The following is a 27456-nucleotide window of genomic DNA, read 5'->3' on the forward strand; positions in this document are numbered from 1 at the left end:
AAATGTCCACCCACACTATACAAAAACATGAAAGATTCCAAATATAAACATCAGACTCTTCATTGTCAATCTCCTCTTGTGATAAAACAGGGACTGCGTAAAGAAAAAGAATGGCGAGTGTGACAGATATACCCTAGAATTGGAGGCTGTCTTGGGATGTCAAATATTAGTGATCAATGCATCACTAGGAAATAAATTCATCACCAAAGGGATGAAAGATGACAGAAAGCAGTTGTTTCTGTATTTGGTGAAATAACCATTTTTCATGCTATCCCCAACACATTTCTGGCTTTTCAGCCAAAGCTATTTTTGTCACCACTGTCTCACCCCTTCCAAACAAAATGAACATGAACACACATGTGACAATGCATAATAGTAGGTCTGTAAGAAATCGTGTCAGACCAATGACACTCACAAGAATCTGCCCTAATTGTCACATGCAGTGCCGATCTGAAGCATGCTTTGTTGCCTCATAAGCAGCTTATAAAATCCAAGAATGAGATCTCCCCCTCAGAGTGTCAGGACCTAAATACTGGCGTTGCCCTGAGCACATTTTAAAGTCCCTGAACATTTGGCAAAACAAAGATGGTCAACATGATTGTGACACTTACATGTGCCAACCTTGTGGTAAGAGGGTGCCCATGGATCATAATTGTTATCACGAGCCATTACCTGTGGATGACAAAACCCAAGTCAAGAAATTCATCATGTTTGATTTCGAATGTTCCCAAGATGAAGGTGTCTACTTGTGCAGAAGGTTATCTACCGTCCCTTGTTCCGCATATGGACCTGAAGAAGAAGTGATTGTACGCATCACACCATGTGTGACAACTGTCATCAATCTTGGTGACGGGCGTCAGGAACGCTAAACCTAACTTTGTCATAGCTCAGTCTGTCTGTGACATTTGTAAAAATCACCCATTCTCACCTAATGCCAGATGTGTTTCTTGTGGTGATCGTTGTGATGTATGCAACAAAATGGCATAAGAAATTCAATTGTTTCAAGATGCCTCCATGTCCAGACACTTGTGGTCATCGAGAAGTCCAGTTCAAAGGCTCATACACAGCTACATTATTCTGTAAATGGTTTTTTCACAAAGCTCACAAAAAAAACTTTCGGTGTTTGCCCACAATTTCAAGGGTTATGATGGCTATTTCCTGTTGGACTATCTGATAGAGAATAGTATCCTCCTGACAACACGCCATTGTCAGATAATACTATGCAGACAACGTCTTGGTTGTAGCCGATTTGAACTCTCACCTTGTTGATAGGCATTTACCTGGAAACCCTCCTGTCCTTGTGGCCATTCCACAGAGGATCCACTACATTATTTTTGGTCTGTCCTCGTTTTAATCACTTGAGACAAAACAGATATTTCTTCGTTAAAGATTTGATATCAAACTATTCTATAAGCAGGTATTGAGAGTAAAATAACCTAGTAACATCAGTCCACAATTATATTCAAGAAACAAATCGATTCACTAATATATAAAATCTAGCAACGATACTTGACTACTCTATTAAGACTACCGTTATCATCAGTTTAACTCCATGAAACTTCACAACATCAACAATGTGAATGCGCATTTTGTTTCCTTTAATTAATGTGTGACGTCTGTGTGTGTATATTCCGTATTATGTGGAGAGAAGCATTAACATAGGCAATTGTGCCTGTTTGCCAATCCCCAAATCCTATTATATGTAAAAATATACATATACATGTCATCTGAGGAAATAAATATTGTTTAAATCAAAATTACCTTCGCTTTCAAACAAGTCTGGAAGACTTGTGTCTGTGGTCCGAACTTCTAACAAATCAGCTAGATTTCCTTGTTGTTCAAGTATGGATTTACTTGGAAGACTGCACAAATTCTGTCAGTGGATCCAAAGTTCTAGCCAATAAAACAAAGCTTGCTTTGCCGGAAAGTATTAGTGACCGTGCATGTGTGACTGTGAACGCTTTCGACTGCATCGGAATGTGTATTGAATCTTGCAAAACTAGTTTGATGTCATATACGTTGATATATTTATATGCACGGGTTACTTTGACACAAACGTTTCGATGCACATCAGCTCCTCTAGCTACCAGTTCCACTCGCTGGGCTTCAGATACAAAGGTTGCAATTTCGATCAACGGAAATATACAAACAACACATGACTTGTCATTACATGCACTGGGTTTAAATGGAACATAAATCTCTAGCAAGAGACATTACATGTGTTTACATGTTACCATATCACATGTTACAACCATATATATGTCTTTTTAATAGTGTTGTTACTTTTGTGGTTTTCCAGCATTGGGCTAATAGTATAATTTCTCCTCTTCATGCCGTCCCGAATCTCTTCCGGAGATGGATCTGTCGGATGTAGCGGTCTTCGACAGATGTCGTGACTCTAGGTATCTCGATCTTGGGCGGTCTCAGGTCTGGCCTGTTTGCTCTTATCGGTTTATCAGTTTGCTGATGGTGGCGTGGCTGCAGTTGAAGGTTCTTGCTAGCTGACGTTGTGAAGCCCCCATATTGACCACGCCCCCATGCGATAAGCCCCTTTATCGCCCTGTCTCGTCGCGCTTGCGTAAGTCTTGGCATATTCGTGGTGGTTTTGTGGTCAGTAGATGTTTCAACATTATTACATTTTAAGATACACTTTGGAGACATTTTATCGGATCTCGGACAATCATTGTATATACTACTCCGCTTCATGGACGTCCTTCTCGCAGTTGCCAGATGAATATAATACGGTAAAGTTCGACACTACTTGCCGCTTTCCGCATCCTCCAAGAATACTTGTACCCACATCGGTGAATGTTATTTGCGAAAATATACTAGTAGAATAAAGTAATTGGGCATTTTATATGTTACGCCAGAGAAATTTTATTGCCGCTTCATGGACGTCCTCGCAGCTGCCAGATAAGTATAGTAGGTAGAATTCGACCCTACTTGCCGCTTTCCGCATCCTCCAAGAATACTTGTCTCCGCATCGGTGAATGTTATGTGCGAAAATATACTAGTGGAATAAAGTAACTGGGCATTATTTGATGTTATGTCATTTTTTAATGCAAAATGATATTAATAACATGACTTGTGGTGTTTTTCCTTAATCACTGCTTAACTGCTGACAGGATAATATCAAAATCTGTACGATTTGACTCAGACCTCGTGACACACCCTTTGAAGAGATGTGGTGTCAAAAGTCAGTAAACAAATTCAGTATCGTGTGTGTCCACCATTTTTCGTTGATGCAGACTTGACAGCGACGGCACATAGACGACATTAAGTGATTGAAGAAAGCTTGGGGAATGTTGTTCCATGTCTGAAGCAACGCTTGTCCCCGTTCAGCTAACGTCAATGGGTTTGAAATAAACATTCTGGGTTTGACATCGCTCCATTTCATCCCAAGCGTGCTCGATAGGGGACAGGTCCGGAGAAATAGCTGGCCAGGGGAATACAGGAATATTCTGCTGTCGCAGACAATTGTTTCAAATATTAGTCTATAGTTTGCCAGAAACACTGAAAAGTGACATGGCAGGTAAATTTATCTCCATTTTTTATAAAATGGGATAATGATAGCTACGTGTTTTAAAACAATATATTCACATATAACTAATCAACTTTAAAATTATACACTGTGCTCACATTCACTTGACATGGGAATATTTTAGTCTGACGTTAGTGGGGTCCGTCATATTTTCTCTGAGCGTATTCATTTTAAGTTCCACCAGGGGTACACAGCTTGGTTACATGCAAGGTCAGACAACGGGTAGACACTGCATAATCACTAAATCACAATAGGACTCTATACATATTCTTCAGTTGGAGATATATTTTACAGCCATTTTTACAGCAAGTTTGGATATAAAGGTGAAATAAAATGTTACTTTTTGCGATCTGTAAACACCTATTAATTACGTTACAATATGTTTTCGTCCTCCTGCGAGGAGACGTAAGTCCCAAAACCTTCAAAGTAGATTTCAGCTTACCAAAATTTATAAACGTAGCATTTGTTTGATTTTAATTTATGGCTTACCCTTCCTACAATCGCCGGCGGCAGAAGGGATGGTATAAATCCAACTTGGGTCCATGCAGGTAGCAACGGTACTGCAAGTCCCCATGGTCCCTAGTATGGTGATCTACCTTCGGTTGTCGGTGATCTATAGCCCGTTTTTTATATTGTATTGTCCTAATTTGAAATCCAGTTTTAGAGAAAGATACTAGTTTCATTTATTGTGTCTGCGAAATTCTAGTTGGTTTTACTGTCCTTCGTTGACAGGTTTATATGACTTACATGTATTTATGATGAATTCAAAACTTCTTTATAGTCACGATATGGCTGAAATATTGCCGATGTGACTTAAAATCTTAACTCACTCACTCACTCACTACAATATATTTTCAACAAATAATCACCATTACTATTGTTTACATGTTAACATTATTAAAAGCAACAGGTTTAGAGTGCTTAAGTAATGTTTATTGCTGCTGGAATTAAACAGAAAGGGGGTTATCGTTCTTGCTTGAAGTAGTATTCATGTACATACGTCAATATAAACTCCTTCCAGAGGCCACCCGTGAAGTTCCGCATTACAACTGATCTTCAGTAACCCATGCTTGTCGTAAGAGGCGACTAACGGGATCGGGTGGTCAGGCTCGCTCACTTGGTTGACACATGTGAACGTATCCCAATTGCGTAGATCGATGCTAATGATGTTGATCACTGGATTGTCTGGTCCAGATTCAATTATTTACAAACCGCAGCCATATAGCTGGACTTCTCATACGGTTTAACATCAACACAGACCAAACGTGTTAAAGCATGATTTGAAGTCTGCACCATCTACACAATTACCAACTCTTGTATGCTACTGTTTCACATTACACTGATAATGTAACCATGCTGATTTTCCTTGCTGGAATTTGAACTGCGATGTGTGCATCTGGACAACAGCAACATCAAGGGCTTCCAAGTTAAAATACATCACTTCAAATGAGCACATCTCGGCAAAGAATAACCACTGAAACCTCTGTATGAAAGCAAAGTGATACAATATTCACAGAATTGTAATTTACGTAAATTGCGCGAGATTAATGTTATCAAATATTCTATGAGATTGATCATCTGATCTGATCTAAAGAACTAAAAAGGATCACACAACAGCCGCGATTTATCTTCGGGCTATTCAGCATATCCTGCTAGCCAAGGGACGCAACTGTATGTGTTCATATATTGCCTTATCAAGTCGTTGTTCATGCTCCGCTGTTCATACAACTATACCAAAGTGGAATGCTGAATGCTTTTAGGTCTGAAATACACGTCTTTGGTCAGCATATGCGTGATGCAAGGAACTTGCTTCTTTTCGTTCATGGATGCGATGATTCATACCAGACTGCTACTCTCTGATTTACGAAGGTCAGCAGCGTTGTGAGAGACCAGCACGTTGCATTTCACGGTGTTAGGACCTTGCGCAGGCTCTGCGTAAACCACGCGCCAGTGTCCCTGCGCCATGCATAGTAACCTGAAACGATACGTCAGACATCGTGAGTGAGTGAGTTTAGTCTTACGCCGCACTCAGGAATATTCCAGCTATATGGCGGCGGTCTGTAAATAATCGAGTCTGGAACAGACAATCCAGTGATCAACAGCATGATCTGGGAACCGATGACATGTGTCAACCAAGTCAGCGAGCCTGACCACCCGATCCCTATGTCGCCTCTTACGAGGGTTACTGAAGACGAGGTGTAACCTGGATCTTCACTGGTCCATCCTTAAAGTGAGTAAGGTTGCATGCCGCTTGTTGTAAGTCGGGATACAATAAAGGTAATCAGAAAGAGGCATTAGACGTTGCTTCCATGTGGGGAATGAACCCGGGTCTTTTGCGTGACGAGCAAACGCTTTAACTATCCACTAGACTACCCGACAGGACATGTTATCAATATAGAAATGTGTGCGCGCCTGTTGTGCGAATGTCTGTGGGCTTATAAACAATCCAGTGATTGTTACTGTGAGCTACAGTGACGATGGGGCAACCCAGTGGTTAAAGCTTTCGCTCGTCACGCCGACGACCCGGGTTCAATTCCCCACATGGGTACAATGTGTGAAGCCCATTTCTGTTGTCCCCCGCCGTGATATTGCTGGAATATTTTTCTAAAAGTGGCGAAAAACTAAACTCACTCACTGACTCACTATTGTTAGCTACGACCCATGTCGTCAGCCTTAAATGAATATTGCCTGTGGATGAATGAGCGAGGATGCTTACACGCCGCTTTTAGCAATATTCCAGCAATATCACGGTGAGGGACAAAGAAATTACACAAACCCGACCCTTGGCGTGACGAGCGAAAGCTTTAACCACCAGCCAACCCACACCACCCTCAAAAAGAATACATAGAGTATCATACGGAAGCGTAGTAGGGCCATGGTGAATTTTGTTTTAGTCTCATGATCTCTTACGTACGACTTAGTATCTCTTACGACTTAGTATCTCTTACGACTTAGTATATCTTACGACTTAATATCTCCTACGTAGTGCTTATTATTTCCTAGGGAGGACGTACTATCTCCTACGTAGGACTGAGTATCTCCTCTTTCAATCACTAATAGACTCTACTGTCATGTGTTCCATTCACTATTAGAATCTACTGCCATGTGTTCCATTCACTAATAGAGTCTACTGTCATGTGTTCCATTCACTATTAGAATCTACTGCCATGTGTTTCATTTATTTACTATTAGAATCTACTGTCATGTGTTCCATTCACTATTAGAATCTACTGCCATGTGTTCCATTCACTAATAGAGTCTACTGTCATGTGTTCCATTCACTAATAGAGTCTACTGTCATGTGTTCCATTCACTATTAGAATCTACTGCCATGTGTTTCATTCACTAATAAAGTCTACTGCCATGTGTTCCATTCACTATTAGAATCTACTGCCATGTGTTTCATTCACTAATAGAGTCTACTGTCATGTGTTCCATTCACTATTAGAATCTACTGCCATGTGTTTCATTCACTATTAGAATCTACTGTCATGTGTTCCATTCACTGATAGAGTCAACTGTTGCATTCACTATTAGAATCTACTGCCATGTGTTTCATTCACTAATAGAGTCTACTGCCATGTGTTTCATTCACTAATAGAGTCTACTGTCATGTGTTCCATTCACTAATAGAATCTACTGGCATGTGTTTCATTCACTAATGGAGTCAACTGTCACGTGTTTCATTTACTAATAGAGTCTACTGTTTCATTCAATATTCGAGTGATGTGTTGAACTAATTGTTGCACATTACTGTCATGTGTTGAACAAATTGTTGACCTTTATTGTTATGTTTTGAACCGACTGTTATACTTTACTGCCTTGCGTTCAATTGGCTCTACTATTACGTGTTGCAGTTAGTTCACTGTTATGTGTTGCACTTTCTGTTACACCTTACTGTTACTGCTTCAGAGGTCGTTGCACGTGGGTCAAAATCTGCGTGCTTACCTCTGACGCACAGACTTGTCTATGTGTGCTTATTCCCACGATTCAGAAGTAGGTCAGTGTAGTAGTTGTGTCGACACAGAAAATGTTTGTGAACAATATTTTTCCTGACAATCCTACAAGATTAAAGACTACGTCCTCCTCTTCTTGGGTATACATATTACAGCTTGTTGAGTTTTCTGGCATTTCACATCATGGGGATTCTGTGTTAGAACTAGACCCCAGTAACCTATGCTTGTGGTTCGGTGGACCAAGTGGATCGGGTCGGTAGGCTATACGACATTATTAATGCGAGTGACATTGATCATGAATCATTATATGGCTTCTGTGTTACAGCGCTTTACAAGTAAGTAAAAACATAATCCTTTGCCTTTTTTATTTCGTATTGTTTAACGCCGCAATCAACACTTTTCCACCTAAGTCACGTCAAACTGTCACGAACAAACAAACCGCAAACAACGAGCCTTGTATCCGATCCAACCTAGCTCCATCCGAAGGACGTGTTTTAACCAGAGTTTCATATCATAACCTCACCCCCTCTCTCTCTCTCTCTCTCTCTCTCTCTCTCTTCCTCTGTGTATGAATAGATGAATGTATGATAGATCAAACATAACTCATAACTATACCCAAACCTCCATAACTGCAATAACAACAGAACACCTACCACGTAATACACATACACAATAACACTGTATAGTAACACTGCGTTAGTGTCATGTATATTCATTGACTCACATTTCTACCATATACCGTCCTGCATGACTAAACACTTCTCAACTTAATACCCATTCTTCACAAACCGAATCTTAAAAAAGGAACCTTTTCTGCAATAATTCATTTGCCACGATTGGCGATAACGACGCATGTCAACGATCGTAATTACGAGTAGTATACCCGATGGTGATACAGCCGCACTACAGCCTGTGGCATGTTTCATGGCCAATAATGCCACACCGATGGCCGAAACATAGAGAAAACGTCGTCGACCATCGTTCGATGTTTCCCATATTTTTATACATTAACATGTGGTACTTATGGATAGACCACATCGGGTTGCAGCGCGTTGTTGTCGAATATCTCCATTTTGGACGCATTTTCTTTTCCATCAATCGTAAAACGAAGCCATAAAGATTTGATGATACGGTTTCTGCTGCTTGTGTATATCTGAAATTAACAGGTAAATGATCTCGATGGAATAAGTATTTAGAAAGTCTAAAAGTATCCCCCACTCTTTTTCAGCGGGATCCATCCGATGAAACCCTTCAACAAGTTTTTATTATAGGATATTTATATAGCGCACATATCCACGCAACTAGTGCATGCTCAAGGCGCTGGTATTTTTTCCCTCGATCATTGGATGTCAATCTCAACAGCACATCGTAACTCCTTGGGGAGTATACAACTCTTGCAGCCACTAGGCGCACCGAGTTATTGTGGCTTTCTCATCCTTACGAGGTACCCATTCACAGCTGGGTGGACTGGGACACATAGTCACAGTACTTTGTCCAAGTTTACTGCACGTTGCTGTACCCGCAACTGGGTGTTTGCACGTATTCATGTGGCCACCATCTGGTCATATACCAACGGATTCGTGGGTTCTTTTAAGTGCACAGGGTTGTGTACTGTACACTAGGGGTTGCGACAACACTGAAAGAGTCTGTACACAAAGTTGACTCCAAGGTTTTTACACCCGGTCACAGGTGGGCTCGATCCCGACACCTCAACCTCGCTGGATCACTAGCCTGGCGCCTTAGCCAGCTCGCCCACCGCGCCCCTAGACTAACGTGTATCAACAAAGTTTTCGTCTATCAACCCAATTTGTATGTTTTCAATCTCAATGAGTTGAATTATAATATTCCCCATGTAGTATGCCGTTGCTATGCACATAGATACACGTTAGCTAATTGTGAAATATCGAGGAAACAATTTAGCGTTATTCTCCTATGATTTCTTTGGTTTTGGTAAGGAAAGCTTGACTTGTTGTCTCCCTTGTTCTATGAGCTTTTTGTGCTCCTCTTCGCTCATGTCACTTGTCTTACGAGACTTGGTTCTTATCTCTTGTTTCATCCTGTGGTATTTGGCGAGTTGAGACTGCACCAGCCTAAACTCTTCCTCGGATATCTTACTATCGGATAGGGCTGTGTAGATATGATCCTCTATAGTATTTAACTTCACTTCGGCCAAAATGCGAATTTCGTCGTGTTTCAACGCTTTATGTTGCAGCTGGCGAGAAATAAATTTAAGAGCTATTCCCACCAATCCCAAGGCCCCAGCCGCTATTTCAATGCCAAACACGCGGCCACGATGGTGGACAATAACCAACTCCGGCCGCACCTAACCCCATGTTGACTGCTACGAGCACGGTGTCTGCGCTGTCAATTGCTTTCACAGCTCTGCGGTATTTTTGTGCAATCCGATCCCTGTATCACGTTCCATTTCCAGTTGGTGTTTAATGTTGCTGATTTGTAGCAAACAATCCATCCATGGTTTCCAGTCGTCTTTATGACAAGGGAGGTACAACGAGAATGTTGCATTATGACGACATCAGTTGCTCTGTGGTCACGAGGGGCGGTGGGGTAGCCGAGTGGTTAAAGCGTTGGCTCGTCACGCCGAAGACCAGGGTTCGAATCCCCACATGGGTACAATGTGTGAAGCCCATTTCTGGTGTCCCCCGCCGTGATGTTGCTGGAATATTGCTAAAAGCGGCGTAAAACCAAATTCAGTCAGTCAGTCAGTCTGTGGTCACGAGGGGGACATGGGTTGATGTACCCTCTATGTTTGGTTACGTTCCCGGAGTCCGAAGGAACATAAACAAACAAAGAGGGTACTCCAACCCATGGGCCCCGAGAGACCAGTGAACAACGTATTTATCTTACCGAACACCTCAATGTTATGAGATCGTAATAAGGAGTACCCGAGTTTAGCGATTAGCCAATACCGACACCGACAGACAGGAAAAACAAATTTAGAGTTATCTCCCTTACATAGGTTTGCATTCACAAAACATTGGTAATTTCCGTACATCATACATGACTCAATTATTCGAGATAAAGAACTACTAACACGAAGTACCAAATGAATTCCCACAGTTCGGCATTCCCAGCAGTTAACATTGGAAATGTTACTCGCTTGTAGGCAGGGTACATTGAAAATAATAGAAAAGCGTTCAGCCAATCAGAAAACGACATTTATGTGTGAGGTAAGATAAGGGATAATATATATCAAAGGAGAGAAGGTCGTCTTTTTAACAAGGAAACATGTGGGACACCAACAGTGCTGTATGTTATATTTTTCCTTTGTACTTATGGGACAATCGGATGACCGAGTACTAAAGATCATGTGCAGCATCGCATTATGACTATAGTGCTTGCAGCGGCTACCACAGCCTAGCTGGCGTCAGACAAGACCCGAACATGTAAGTAGTTGAGTTTATTGATCTTATATTCCTGGAAACAAAATATAGCACACTTGGTACACATTACCCATTTTATTATAACTGTTGTTAAGGGATTTTGAAAACATCAAGCATTTATGCATCCATTGGATCAGCCACACTGTTTAACCTCCTCCTGTAGACATAAACATTTCTCCTCAGCCATGGAAAAAGTGCCTTTTCTTGAAATTCCTGGCTCGCCACAATATCTGTATCAAATCCTTTGCTCGAAAGAAGTTTCTGTACATACGCCAAGGGTCTGTTGTTTATGTGTTGAAGACCTACTTGACCAGGTATCGCCCAGCTCAGTACTATGCCTTTCTTTGCGTGACGCACGATGTTGTCAATGAAGACGTCTTCATATTTAGCTGGAATATGTTCTGCCACCTCCAGACTTATGATCCAGTCGTACAGCGGAAGTCCGTACAGGGGAACCGTTAGATCAGCAAACTGAACTACTCCACCGCTTGTTTCCCGCCCATAGGGGGCGCCATCAAAAGCATCGTATGCACGAAGTCGATTGGTCGAGTCCAGAAACTTCTTGTACTCGCCCGGACCATCCCCGAAACTCGCAACGGTTTGGCTTTGAAAGAAAAGTGAAAGTAGGTTTGCCAGAGGTTTGTCAAACGAGTGTTCCCCACCTGTGAATGTACTTGTGTCTTTGCACCACCCGCCAGTAACGGCAACATAACTCTGTTGGAGAGAAATAGACAAAGCTTAAGTTATTGGTACACGAAATATTCATTGACTATCACTTACATTTTCCGACACATTGACGTCTTTAATCCATTATCTGAATGAATGAGTGAGTGAGTTTAGTTTTACGCCGCACTCGGCAATATTCCAGCTATATGAATGAGCGAGTTGGGTGTTTAGACGAGGAATTTCAATGTTATCATTTTGTCTCTGTTTGATGTGGGCTGCAACCCACGGACTGGGGAATGATGCTGATCAACCTGGAAACATTCCGTAAGAACTGGCACTAAACAAAAGACTTTTTAATCCCTCATACGTGTGTTGCTAATGGAAAAACCCATCCTTATCAGTTCATGACACGCATAAGGGCCTGATAAGACATGAAATGACAAATAGAATCGTATCACCCAATCAATACGGACTTGAGGTTCAACATTACTGGGTACCTAGACAACGTAGGTATGTGTTGGACCTCAGTGGACCACTGGGTGTTGGAAATGGTCCGTAAGTGTAGATATGGAAATCTTCAGTATGATGTGTGAACTATGAAAATGTTTGGCACAATCTGTTTAGTAGTAATGCTATTATCCAGGTCATTCAGACCTAGACAGGCTATAGTGATTTCAATTTCAATACAAATACATTTCTTGAAGCTACCCTGTCCTTGATTTAGACTTGCAGTAGACACAGGTAAACGTGTCATCGTAGACATCATTCCACCAAGCATACACAGGGACGTATCCCAGGCACCTCTTGCAAGTCCAAGCTTTAGTCTTAGTGCTGTCCATCTTGACGATATGTCCCACTGTACCATAGAACATTTTTACTTATAATCTAACAATATGTGACCATATTCTAAACATCGACTCATTATTCATAAGACTGAGGTGAGACGGCCCAGCAGTAGAACATGAGCGGCGTTGAATTGTAGCAACCTAAGTATTCCACTCTCTACTGACAACTGTGTCAATTGTACAGTTAGTAACTCAAATCTTTAGTCATAGACTTTACTGGCTACATTAGGAGTACAAGATTGAGGTCTAACACACTTGGGTTTAGCGAGGTCAGGACCTTATCAGGCCACGGCCAGTTCAAAAACAAACAAGTGCTTAGATAAAGATAAAGATGCCTAAGCACAGTTACTCAAACATTTGAACATACATAGACTGGGTTGTCGTCTCTGTATTTTAGGTTATAGTTCTTGTTAATAAAATCACCAATGGTATACTAGAGAAAATAACGAGATTATCCATTCGGTTACTTAGCAATCAGAGTATGGGTCACTTGATGGGTTTATCTATTTGAGGACCAAAATAGGGTTATTTAAAGTCATATATCAACCGATCATATGATGTATCTTATCAGTTACAGCCTCACATGGCATTCACCTATTTCAGTTGTCGCAGAAACAACTATTCATTTATGGATACTGTTTATTGATCGGGTGATACGATTTTAGTTGGTTATCCTCCCATTGGTCAGACACCCCAATAGTCAGACAGGTTAAAACAACAAACCATCTGGTTGAGTGCACAGCTAATCCGCTGCCTGTTACCTCTTAATGAAATAGGAATGGCCCATAAAATAAATAACAGAACAGAACTTTATTACACTCAGGAAGATATCATCGGCATATGACGTACGGATGACAATAAATGATAATATTACGGAGGAAAAGTAGTTGGCAGGAAGATTTTACAATTTGCAGAATATATACTCTCTCCCAAAAAAGAAACGCATATAGGAATTTCAACTGTATTTTTACGTTTATTTTGAAACATCTTGGAGGCTTTATGAGTCAATGTAATATAGCGAAATTGCACATTTAGAATGCAGACTTATCCGTCTTTGGCACCAACTCGATGAAAGTCAGTTTGAGTGTCACATGGAGACGTGTTGTGGTGCTGAAGTCAATACCTCGTGTGGCCACCGTGGGCATCCAGAACTGCACGGGAACGCCTCGGCATCGAACGAAGAAGTCTCAGAATCTCGTGTTGCCCAATCGCAGCCCATTCTGCCTGTAGTGCCTGTGCGAGCTGCTGAAGTGTCTGGGGCTGAGGGTCACGGCGTCGCACCCGTCTGTCCAGGGCATCCCACAGATGTTCGATCGGGTTTAAGTCCGGTGATCTTGAGGGCCAGGGGAGCACATTGATGTTGTGGTTCTGGAGGAAGTCTCTAGTGTGACGTGCTGTGTGGGGCCTGGCATTGTCCTGTTGAAACAACTCTCTCTGGCGATCAATGATTGGAATGAGGTGTGGGCGTAGGATTTCGTCACAGTACCGTTGAGCTGTCAGGTTGCCCTGGATCATCACCAAATCACTTCTCCTACGGCAGGTGATCGCTCCCCATATCATAACACTGCCACGACCGAATCTGTCCACCTGGGGAACGCAATCGTCGGCGAAACGTTCACGTCGACGTCTATACGCCCGCATTCTTCCATCGCGTCGTTCCAGTAGAAATCGTGATTCATCACTGAACCAGATTCTATGCCAATTCGGTAGGTTCTAGGCCTGAACGTTGGTGCACCATTGTTGTCGAAGCACAGGACTAAAATAAGGTCTTCTGGCACGTAAACCAGCCTCCCTCAACCTGTTCCTAACGGTCTGTGCAGAAAGCCTCCTCAATTCGGGTATTTGTCGAGCGGTACTGGTCGCCGTAGCTGTTCGATGACGCAGGTGATGTACCCGGATGTAGCGATCCTGCACCGCAGTGGTCGCTCGAGGTCGCTCACTACAAGGGGCATCTGCTACCGCATTCTGCCGGCGATATCTCCCCCAGAGCCGTGAAATGGTGCTTTGGTGAACATTCATGCGTCGGGCAACTGCACGTTGAGACTGGCCAGCTTCAAGCAAACCAATGGCGATATGATGGTTGGCTTCACTTAGACGTGGCATTTTGCGTTCGTCAACAATATTCCAAATACAGTGAATAATCGACAGACAGAGATCAACTTTTTATACCTATCATTGAGACTATCTGATCCCCAACTTTCACGTGCATTGCATGTGAATTGTGTATTCTGTGACATTACACGCCGAAATTGAAAATCATGCTGTTAAATACGGGTATTTTACGGATGGTGCGTTTTGTTGTGATATTTCAAAACATAAACACCATAAGACTCATAAACAGAGCAAAACCTTTTGTAAAATGAATCACGTTTTAATTCATAGCTACATGCAATTGCTATTTTCATAATGCGTTTCTTTTTTGGGAGAGTATATTTATGGAATTTACTGCGATTTTTCATTACATATCTTTTTACATGTCAAGGTTGATTTTTTTTTACATATTTGGTCCTTCATAAAGTAAGCTGGTATATTTGATCTTTCTTTTCTTTTCGTGCATTCAAGAATAAAATGATACTCATCACCCACATCATCAATACAACATAATTTACTATTTCTTTCAACTACTGGTATCCTATTCCATTGTCTTGTTTCAAATGGTAATGGTGGCACGAAGTTTTAAAAGAGAATATGTATGACTTTTGGGGATTATTTTTGGGGGGGGGGCAGGATAGGAGACTGTAAAAGCGATACTAACTTAAACCAATGTTATTAGAAATATTCTCTGTACATGAAATCCAGATACAGCTGTGAATAATAGAATATACGTTTGAAGACCAAAACGTTAACATACAAGTTTTAACAGCAACAGAAAGTGGGACTCTACCTAATTCACCATAAATCATATACAATGGGGTACTTTTTACGGGTAATAATTTTCTCATCAAACATATATGTTCATTTTCAGTTTGTTTTAAAATAGCATACCCCCAAATTTCACAGCCGTACAACAAGATTAGTTTCATCGTTGAATCAAAGAGATATAGTTGACACTGTATTGATAAGCTTAACATTTGACTTCTGCATAAAACAAAATACATGGCTTTAGTACCTTGTTGGCATAGATTTGATATAGATAATTTAAAAAAAAAAATTTCTATCAAAAATAACTTCAAGATATTTATATATGGGTGTTGCCTTAATGCATCCCTAGTCCAGTGTCTGACAATTGAGATGTCTAACTAATGGGATGTCTGACTAATGGGAGTAAACCTTTTTTTGTCATGTCATGTCATGCCCTTATACGTGTCATGAACTGATAAGGATGGTTAGGTCACCTAGCAACCTAAGTATGGGGTCACGTGAGAGGGATTAGAAACTCATTAATCACACTCATAAAATGAATAGGTCACCTGTCAAAAATATCCTCGAACCTCTTCCTCCAAAACCACATACCCATGATGCAGTCAGAATTGTACAATCGGCTTTGCTTTTAGGAACGATTTCTTATGGCAATGGAGAGTGTTTTACCGCTTGTATTCACTGCACACATGAATAGGCTTCGTAGAAACGTTACTGAAACATTTGCAAGAAAGCATATCCTTACCTTATTGGATTTTGTAGTCATTTCAGCCATTTTACAACTCATCATCGCGAGTTCTCTCATCGTATTGTTCAGTATCTCCGACAGCTTATTCCTCTGTTTTCTTAACCGGTCGGCTGCCATGAAACCACCTTGGTCGACTGCCCTGAAACCATCTTGGACTACTGACCGTTCCTTTGCAGCTGGCCCGTAATTGGTCATGTTAGCCATGAGAATCCTAGCGGTGACGAAACCGATGATGGCCAGTACTGAAAGTGCCATCGCTAGTGGGACCAAATGCTTTCGTTGCAACATGGCGGGTTTGTAGCTGGAATGAAACAGACATCGTTAAGGGCCGTTTTCCTCTGGATAATGCAAGTATACATTTTTTGTGTCAAGTGCAGCGCCAAAGACAGTAATGTCACAAATATTTGTTGTTGTTGGTTTCTTGTTTAACGCCATATTTAAGCAATATTCCAGCTATATGGTAGCGGTCTGGACAACACAACCAAGTGATCAACAGCATGAGCATCGATCTACGCAATTGGGACATCACGATGACAAGTGACACTGATGACATTGCATGTTGCCTTCAGAGGAGAGTTTGTATGAACACCCGATCCCTTAAGTTGCCTCTTACGACAAGTATGGGTTCCTGAAGACCAATTCTAACCTGGATCTTCACGGGTCATATAACAAATAACCACAATACAACCCCTCGTACAATACAATGGCGGAAGCCTGTTTCTGGTGTCTACGCCCTGTTATTGCTGGAATGTTGTCAAAAGGATGCGTAAAACCACCCACTCAGTAACCAAGCTTGTCCTGATGTTCTTTTATGGTTTTCAACGTTCGACAGATATTTAAACATATTCAGAAGTCCCTTTTCACTTCTGATTGTGTGAGTGATGTTTAGTCTTTGTTATGCAAGAGGGTGATAATGAAATTGGTGTTCGGCCATTAAACCAAGTGGCGTAGGACCCTGCTGTCCGCCTATCTCATATATAACTCTTAATACTTTCATGCCAGGCAGTTTTGTTTTTTGTTTGACGCCGAAATCAGTAACATTTCAGCTATATGGTAATTATTTGAGCCTGGACCAGACAGATCACCTCAAGAAAATGAGTGCATGACCCGCTGTTAGCAATATTCCAGCAATGTCACGGTGGGGGACACCAGAAATTGTACCACGACACTGAAGAGATCTAATCTTCTGTCTCTAAAAGTTCCTTTACCGAGGATCATAGCTGGATCGATGATGGTTAAAGCATTTCTGGTAACATTCGTGATCAATTTGTGTTATCGAGTGAGTTTAGTTTTGCGCCACATTCAGCTATATTCCAGCAATATCATGGCGAGAGACACCAGAAAAGGGCTTCACACAGTTTACCAATGTGGGGAATCGAACCCGGGTCTTCGGATAGACGAGCGAACGCTTTAACCACCAGGTTACCCCACCGCCCCTCGTGTTACTGGGTGCATTTTCAACGAGGAACGTTTGATGCACGAACACAGAAGATGACCTTGTAACCTCTTGTGTACCTGTCGTTTTTCATAGATCAACAAGCAGGTCATTCAATAGAGGCATACATTTTCATTTTTCAAAGGTGTCGACTTATGACTCAACGCTGTCTCAGTCACAAAAAATGTGCCCCAGTCCACCCAGCTGTGAATTGGTACCTCGAAAGGTTGGGAAAGTCACATGCGCCCAGTGGCTGCAAGAGTTTTACATGTATGTCCCCAGGGAGTTGAGATTGATAATTTGATGTGCCGCTGAAATTGATATCCAATGATCATGGGGAAAACAAAGAAACGCATTCAGCATGCATGTGGGATTGACTATAACGCTATATAAATGCCCATATAATAATAGAATAAGCGAAAGTAAACAACCAAAAATAGTATACACCCATTCTACACCCAGCAGTGGCTAAACATGGGGCAAATTGATATTCGGTGTCAGACGGTATCAGAGCTTTGTTTTTAACCTCAATGTTTTGGTAGCCAACCAACGTTAGTAATGTTTTGGTCGAATCCGATTTTCAGTGTAATATTTCTTTTGTCCGGCAATGTTTACAATAACTGCGCGAGCTTCATGTCCCAAAATAATCTGTGACTGGAGAATTCATGGAGAGTCCAAACATGATTTGGTGTACGGGATGTCTCCCAGTTGTCTGAACTTGCAGGTATAACCTTGATGCTATTAAATGTTAAGTGAATACGCTTCAAATATTAGCATGAAGGACCTCAAGAAACTTCAGACTGAAATATCTTCAGTGAAGTGAAATGTAAACGCAGTGTTTAGGATTAAAATTGATTATTAATATTCATATTACCTTATTTCCTCTAATATGTACCAGGCCTCTAATAAGCGCTGGGTACGTTATTTATAAATGTATTCTCCCTTCATCCAAAAATAGATTTAGTAAGGAACGGTCCGTTTAGTCATAATTTTCTGTTCTCCGCATGGCACGGTTTGATGGATATTATGTAATAAGCGCTGGGTCTCCAATGAGCGCCGGGCCTCTAATAAGCGCCGGGACCTAGATTTTCGAAGCTCTCTTAGCGCTAAGATAGTCGTAAGTCAATGTTAATGTATGGCACTTATGACTATCTTAGCACTTAGAGAGCTTCGAAAAACTAGGCCCGGGTTGTGGAAGTCCGTTGAATAAATAAAAGCTCCCAAGCGCTTATTAGTGGAAATACCGTATATTGGTTTGAAACTCATAGCTAGTTATAATTATATACTCTCCCCAAAAAGAAACGCATCATGAAAATATCAATTGCATGTAGCAATGAATTAAAACGTGATTCATTGTACAAAAGGTTTTGCTCTGTTTATGAGTCCTATGGTGTTTATGTTTTGAAACATCACAACAAAACGCACCATCCGTAAAATACCCGTATTTAACAGCATGATTTTGAATTTCTCACGGTTAAGGGTTTGATGTATTAGATGTTGAGTAAGTGCAACAGTTGAGATTTCCTCATTCAAGAATATCCCATCAATCCGCGCTCTCTAGTGATTGCTTTGAATGCTCCGACCGTAGTAGTAGTCATCGTCATGGTTGTGCTTTTCGTATTCGCGAGTGAAAACGAATGTCCAGCAGTTCGCTATGCCTTTGAGTGAAACGAATGTCTAACAGTTCGCTATGCCTTCGAGTGAAATGAACATCTAACAGTTCACTATGCCTTTGAGTGAAATGAACGTCTAACAGTTTGCTATGCCTCTGAGTGAAACGAACGTCTAACAGTTCGATATGATTTTGAGTGAAATGAATGTCTAACAGATTGACGAACGGTTGTATACATACATGTGGGAACAAAAATTATAAATAATTAATTAATTCAAAGTGGTATTTTGCGGAGCCGCCAGCATTCGTGCATGTACTGTTTTTTCTTTTCATAGATGAGTTTGAACTTGAAAGCATCGCCGCCATGGGCCTTGCACACACGATAGTGGCAGTTTCACTCTGGCGCCGCACACCAATCACGTTTAGTTGACGATGTGGGTATTTCTTATCGTCAGCATGTGTACGGCGCAATACTCGGTCGTGCTTTTCCTACCGCACGTTTTGGCTTTTTTGCTGTTGAATGTGTGCAAGGCGTGATGATCCCGCCGGAGTTGGTCGGTGATGAAATCCATTCTCTGCATGCGTTTTTTCCTGTACTCGGCTTGTGCGGCTTGCAATTGCTCTAGAGCTAAATCCTGACGTTTCCGTTCCACCTCTATCTCGGCTGTTAGATGTTCGTAAATATGACAAGAAATAATTGCTGCCTGAAAATGCCATGGCATTGACTAACGCCCCACCGACCATCATTGCGATACAGGCCATCTCTATAATATTAATATATCGTTTTATATTATTTCAATGATGCCTTACTTGACGAACACGAGCATGCACATCTATTGCTAGTTGAAATCGAGTTTTGGCGCAGGTTCTTTGGTGATCAAGCCTATGGCCAGTCCGCTGACCATAGTGGCATTATACGCATCGTTGACAAACGTTTTTTCTGTCGATGGTCGACATTGTATATATGAAACAAAAAAATACAATAAAAAATTAAAAATTATTAATTTTATGATATGATATTATTATGGGTTTACCTCTAACTGTTGTTGTGGCGGTGGCATCCTGGGCAGCAGCGGTGATGATGATGGTTTGATTTGTATATCAATGGAGTGATTATTGTGATGCATGCTGCCGCTTTGGCGTATGGGGTCCATTGATGATGATTATTTATATTTTTTCTGCTTTTGGCTAACCCGTCTCTTTGACCGGCAGCTACCTTTTGGGGGTTCTTTTTTCTTGTTAGGGCATCAATCACTGGTTGCAACTGATCCTCCTCGGTCGTCGTCTTTTGTTTGTCGTCGGGGGCAGCATCCACCATTGACATCTTCTATATTATTATTATTATTATTATTTAAATCTTTAAATCGGCAATGTTTCGCCATGATGATCGCCGTGGTCAGCGGAGCTAGGAACATGCTGTACTGGTGGTACAGCTTGCATGACTGATGAATGGATCCACGTCGAGGTCTTCGCACAGGTACAGTTGCTAAGACCAAAACCCAATACCACGGGTTGGTCAGTTTTCAGTATGAGTTTGGCGTGTTTCTTTTCGTCCAGCAGTTTTTTCATGCGGTCATGCTGCTGTTTGGTCAGGACCGCGTTATTTTCCTGCAGGCATTCTTCGAAGGAATCCCAGTCCTTGCAGTGAAACAGGGCGACCCATAGCGTCTGTTCCTGCAGGTCTTTGAGCAGTTGAATTTTTGCGTCAGGACCCACACGCTGTGTTTGGCGTGCCAGCTGGAAAAGGCCAGGTATGACAGCATGTCTCGTTTTTGACGATTTCTTTGTTGGCGCTGTAGTCGTCTACGACAAACAGCATCGACTCTCCTTTAAACCTGTCGTGATAAACAGTTCTGCAGACGGGTTCCCGGATCGATTTTGTGCATGTCGTTGTCGTTCATTAACCACGCTCTCTCTGTGTACGTTTTGTTCATGTGCAATGTCGGGCAGAGAATGACGATGTGATCAAAAACGTTCCAATAGTATCCTTCCAGAATGTCCAGCATGAACACCGTTTTTCCGCACGCCATCTGACCGCACACGATGGTGCAGTGCGGACCACGAGGCAGATCAATAAATGGCTTGCACGAATCTTCCATTGTCTATATTGAGTTGCGCGTCCATTATCACATGCAAACATAAATTTAACTTGCTGGCCTCTTGCGCCGTCTTGGTGATTTTGATTGTGATCCCACTGTTGGTGAGGTCGCATGCCTTGGCTGAACACCTGGTTGGGCATGCCTTCAAAGGTCACATCCACATCATGATCTTGGGGTTCCAAGTCTTTTTGCTGCTTCTTTGTAACGGTTAGTATTCCTCCACGGGAATGATCAGAATGCCTTTCATCGATCGGGCCGTCATGTTCAGGTTGATGTTCCACAGCGTGTCTCTGTTGCCCTTGACAATCTTCCGGTGCCGCAAAACAAGATCGTACAGGATGGACAGCTTGCCCGAGTACTGGCTGCAAATCTGCCGAGCCACTTCCGGGCTCGTGACCATGTCGAAGTCCTGCGAGATGTTGTCATCGATGTAGCTAGCCTCAGTGCCGTCTGGTCTTTGCTGTCTTCGTTGAACGTGAGTTCGTATTCCAGCCTGTCACACAGCATAGCCTGGTAAAAGGGCATGTGCCCATCGAGCAACTCGAAGTCGAGCGGAATGCAAAACTGGTTCCTGTACGCTTCGGCGATGGCTCTATCTTTCAGTGCCATTTGATCAAGCTCGTCTTGCATATGAGCTATTGCTACACGTATGTTATTCACATGACAGTTGCCCAACAAAGTCCTTTATACAACGTTCGTACGAGTGTCTCCAGAGGTCCACATATGTGAAAAACACGTCGCTGTTATCGATGCTGAGCACCTCGTTCCCGCTGATTTTGATGGTCGTTTGATGTCCATGATCGTGCGTTTGTCATTCGCAGAATCCAAAGTGATGTGAAAAGCCAGGCGAGCCGTTCCAGGTATGATGACGTCGTTCTCACCAAGTTTGGGGAATGGAACCAGCAGTGTTTGGTTTTGATCGGTCGTGCTTAGATTGTTCATGATCGTCACTGATGGCTTTGACTCCGAGCGGTTCCTTCAATCTTCTGAAAAGGATCTAGTTTTAGTCCTAAGTGCATCATTATATGCACATAGGATACACATAGGATATTTCAGCATGACACTGCACGTAAAACGATGACGCACGCGGTCACGGAAGCGCGCATCGTGTCAGAAAATGCGCCACGTTAATGCTCTCGGACCTTAGGGACACACGAGGGTTCAATGAACCCAGAACCGAAGGCAAGCTGTACGCCTTGCAACTGAAAAACGTGTACAAACGCACCGAAGTGCCCAGTGGTGACAGCAGCGGTGGCATCAGCAGCCTAGGAGATTTAGTCAAGACCGGGGATGAAATCAACACACAATACAATCTCATATGCAACAACTATGACAAAACCAAATGGCGATAGTCGCAGCATTTGACTTCGAGACCCGGGGTACCTCCAAAACACCACGTACAATCTCGTCTACACTGACGACAACTAGTGGATGATGATCTCGCCTAAAACCAACTGGCTGTTGAATATCGTGCTCATTTCTCCCTGTGTGTTTATTGAGAACAAGGATCATCACGTCACCAAAGTCATCAACAGCGGGATTCTACTCGTGGCTTACGTCCCATCGCAGGGAAGGAGTGTCATATGCTATCAAGTAAACCCGCGATACAAAACACCAGTTTGCAGCTGGTGTCGGAATTCGATGGCATGGTCAGAATCCTGGAAAGCATACCTCTGAATTCGACGATTTACATGGAAGTGTATCTCTGAGAGGCGCCATCAGCGGACAAAGAGGATGTCAAAATCGTGAAAAGGATCAAACTCCGTTGGTCCAAGCAGCAGCAATATCACATCTGCTCAATTTTTACGTGCAGGTAGACGTGAAGTCTTACACAAGTCTCCAGTGACCTCAAAAGCAAAAATTTCTCTAGCCAAAATTTTCTTGCCCAATCGCATACATCTCATCAGCCTCAAGTGCACGCCCGACAGACTGTCGCAAAACCAATTGAAAATTATGTCGTGAAATTAATCATAGCCAATGGATGTTGCAAATTGCGCCACCGTAGCACTCGCCAACCTCGGGGACATGCAGGGATTGCATTGTCACGGCACGGAAAATACATTATACACCTTTCACTTGCAAATCAATGTGTGCGTGCGACGAGAAGTTTCACAAAAAATCGACTGGTTGATGGATATCACCCTCACCTCGGCATCGTTCATATTTGTAAAAAATGGTTACTTCTCTGAAATCATCAACAACAGGATCCTTCTCACGTCTTTCCCGATGAAAAATCGATAATACCGTACAGGTATTGCAAATACCGGGTCACACGGGCAACATGTTAGCTCCAGTCAACTCGAATGCGTCTTTGCTGTCCAACATACCCAATTACCAACTGTATTTTCTCGACTCAAATTTCGCTATAAAGTTGCACACTACGCTCATAATAGAAGTTTATCTCGTCAACGTTCCCTCGGAAAATCTGGCACTCCTGAATGATTTGACGATAAACCGGAGCCATCAACACACGCACCAACGTTGCCATATTTTCATAAGACCAGGGCTGATACCATCAACAAGCCTCGACAGGGTTCATGTTGATGAAACAGATTCCATTCAGCTCTCACCTATTTACTTGCACGAAAACCTAAACTTTATCAACCTCAAGTACATCAATCAGAGACTGACGGAAAACCAATTAAATATTTCTTTCTAACTTATATTAATATATGAAGATGGGATTGTATCCCACCATGGGAACATTGCCAAAACACTTGAAACCGTGGCCGGATTTCGTCTGCGACAGATAAGCAAGATCAAACGCCAACTAGAACAAGAAGGAGATGCATGAAGCGCATTGCACAAAAAGTACCACTGAGGCGTGAATGCCGTCAACAGCGTGGATTCAGCGCTCGTAACAGCCAGGATGGGACTCGGTGCGATCCGCATCGGTCTATTGTCAACCATTGTAGTCATGCCCGCTGTCCTCGTGTTGGAAATAGCAGCCGGGGTATCGGGGCTGGCGGTAATAGCTCTTAAATTCATTTCAGGTCGTCTGCGACGTAAAGCACTGAAGCACGATGAGATTAGGGTTCTAGTCGAAGCCAAGTTGAACATGATCGATGATAACAGAGGAAGAGTTCCGTCTGGTCTTAGCAGATCTCGTGAAGTACCACAGGTTGAAACAAGAGATTCGAACCAAGGTCGATAAGATGAGTGACATCGGCGAAGACGAGAAAAAACCCCTTATAGAACAGGGCAGACAACAGGACAGGCAAGCGTTTCTTTCCAAAACCAAAGAGATCATAGGACGCTGAACTGTTTCCTCGATGTCAATCTAAATCCATAAAATAATCAGATGGTTTTAAGGTATTCGGTAAAACCGTTAAAGAGGTCGGATAACAAGTTATCTTTTTTCTGTCTTACCGGAAAGTTTGGGCTGGTTCTACGAAAACTCTAAATCCTGTGTCGAACCTGCCAATGTCTCTCGTTATCCAGCTAATTTTCCGTTTCCCGTCCACGAATGATTCAGCATAGTGAGACTGCTCTTTTAATGCACGCTCCAATTCTTGGTTTGCCCAAACAACGGTCCCATCTTTAAGCACAACTCTACTGGAACTCTGTCCTGCCCACTTACATCAAACCAGAATGTCTGTCTCTCTTCCCGCTATGACCAATATTTTTTTAGTACGCTTAGCTCTCAGGAATCCATACACCATTCCATACCAACCCAATGATACATTCTGGTATCTCAATTTCTCTTTGCACGTTCATCTTCGTTTATACTTCTAATAATATCTTACCTCTAAAAAGGGAACGATTTTTGCATGGACGTCGAATGATGACCCGCCATCATTCACCCGTACTTTTCACTCTGACAGGATCCAGAGTTCGCAAAAATATCGCTTATAGGGGACCTGTCACCGTACCGCCATTCCCTATACTACTAAGGTCCATGTAGGTAGCAACATTACTGTAAGTCCGATGGTCCCTAGTATGGTGATCTACCTTCAGTTGTTGATGATCTATAGCCTGTTTTTATATTGTATTGTTTTCAATAGTTAAAAGGTCTTAGATTTACATTCTTGTTTTACATCTTTATGTGAGAATGTAGTTGATTTTACTGTCCCTCGTTGACAGGTTTATATCTATATCTGTAATAATTTAGTTGTTTTTACTGTCCCTCGTTGACTAGATTTTTTTATAAGTTAACTTTATGTATTATGTAGTAAAGATATGGCTGAAATACTCTTAAATCAGCCCAATATAAGTTGGCATGTATACACTAAGCGCCAAAAGAAACGTTACCCTCCTATCCCAGTGACGGGGGTACCTATCTTCAGCTGGCGTTGTGATGCGTGGACGTCCACTTCTTGGTCTGTCTACGGTGACCCCAGTCTGTCTTAAGCCCTGAATCAGTCTTATAACCGTGATACGATGGCATCCGAGGACGTTGGCAACAGCATTGTATGTCAACCCCATCTGCACCATCCAAAAGGCTCTTTCTCTCTCTTTAGCTGTTAATCGTGGCATATTTCTTGTACTTGTGTATCAAATCATGTATTCTAGGCTTTCATACCCTATAGAATCATTCTACATGTGAAATGGATGCAGATACTGCTTGAATATTGCTGCACTTTGACGACTGACATTGCTATGGAAAAATGTTACTTTGAAAGCAAAAATGTTAACAAAGATAATTTTAGATGTTCCTAAACATTTTCCCACAATATCAAAGACACGTTTTACTTGTTTTCACTAATCCAAATCAGCAGAAAATGTTTTAAAAGACTGAAATCATAGGAATGATTATTTTACAATTGTACACACAGTTATTTCTTCTTTTAATAGTTGAAAAATGGTTTCTTTAAATGGTTCATCTTTGTCTCAAAGCAGAATTTGATTTCAACCTTTGTTTTGGACATCTAAATCACTGTTATTGTTTTTTTCGGCATGGACGAAAATAGGACAATTTAACCCTTCTAAATAAGATGCATTTCACCTAAATAGGAATGCATTTGAGATTTTTGTTTTGTGATTTGCATAAAGGTGTGTTGTTAAGCTTTCTTGTGAACTAATACCTTCTAACGTATCTTTGATAGTTTTAAAGTAATTCATACATGTAGGAGGGTAGCGTTTCTTTTGGCGTCTAGTGTATATTATATTTCACTGTGCCACAAATAAAGTTCTAGTTAGACAACACAATCTCAATGTTTGTGAATTATAAGTCACAATCAAAACACTTTTCAAAATATTTATGATGCTTTTTTTTTTGCTAGCTGAGCAAATAGAATAACTTTAGTACGAATCTGTTTATGAACGACCTTACCAAGTGTATTTAAAGCTCTAACGGTTTCGAGTGTAAAAGGAATGAAACTTCCATAATCATATCATTGCAGACATTTTTCTTTGTGCACTAAAGTCATAAGTCATAATTCTGCCTGCGCTATACAACCTAATCGTACGGCTACCCTTTGCTTGTACCTTACCAGCAAAGAGTCCAGTTTGTGTCTTTGTAAGCATTGCTGGTTGATCACCTATATCTCAGCAAAGACCTGGACTGGGTATGTTTATAGTTATTTGATATATTATAATATATAGTATACCAATGAAAGGTAATGAAATTTGATGATGATATTGAAAACGAAATCCCCAAAACGTGCTACATTTTTTAAACAAAATTATTTTTATTATTATTCTTTTAGCTTGATCGTACGATAGCCTAATGCTGCCTCTTTTGTAACATAATTCTTTGCTATGTGTTGCTTTGATGTTTTTCTTCTAAATTCATTTATTTTCTCCAAATTTCGACTATATGATATACCAAACGATATTGCTTACCTTGGAGATCCGTCTCTGTAGACAAGTGCACAGCTAGTTCCAAATATATTGAGATCGGGGGCACTTGTATTGTAATGTATACATGGTTGTTAGATAAGACGACTTGAAAAAGTGTTATGTTTCTTGCCAACGAAGACTTGAGCTGTGGTCCAAATAGAGGTCAGTATTGATTTTATGACTGGGTATTAGCGGTTTGGGGAGGTGGAGCAGAGAGGTGGAGTTGTTGCGGGGTGATCTCGTCATTTTGAGACAAGATGTCATGAAGGTTGCACTACATGTACTTTGGGATCACTTTACCTGAAGTAAAAAAAATGAGTGATTGGTTCTTCAAACCTATAACCTACAGATCGTACGGTAACTCACAGACGTCCTAACTTGCTCATAAACAAAGTGACTGATCTCGAGCAACCCATGTAGTCAGTCAGTCTAAGTAAACTTAGGCTCAGTATTATTCGTTACACTGCTATACTGAGTCTAACAAACCCTAGTAGAAGGTCGCGTCAGCTAACC

At 41.7% G+C, this 27456-nt stretch overlaps 1 protein-coding gene across 1 annotated transcript; it reads right to left on the minus strand.

Annotated features, from left to right (window-relative positions):
• Positions 1-10900: 10900 nt before the first annotated feature.
• LOC124271967 lies at positions 10901-26973 on the minus strand. Its single transcript, XM_046707138.1, has 3 exons — positions 26947-26973; positions 16014-16317; positions 10901-11612 (listed from the first exon to the last, which is right to left on the minus strand). Exons 2-3 carry the CDS (start codon positions 16302-16304, stop codon positions 11016-11018), a joined length of 888 nt encoding a protein of 295 aa, XP_046563094.1. The 5' UTR covers positions 16305-16317; positions 26947-26973; the 3' UTR covers positions 10901-11015.
• Positions 26974-27456: the final 483 nt, after the last annotated feature.

The sequence above is a fragment of the Haliotis rubra genome, unplaced genomic scaffold, assembly GCF_003918875.1.
Source record: "Haliotis rubra isolate DU_JTF1 unplaced genomic scaffold, ASM391887v1 Scf165, whole genome shotgun sequence".
Taxonomy (NCBI): Eukaryota; Metazoa; Mollusca; class Gastropoda; order Lepetellida; family Haliotidae; genus Haliotis; species Haliotis rubra.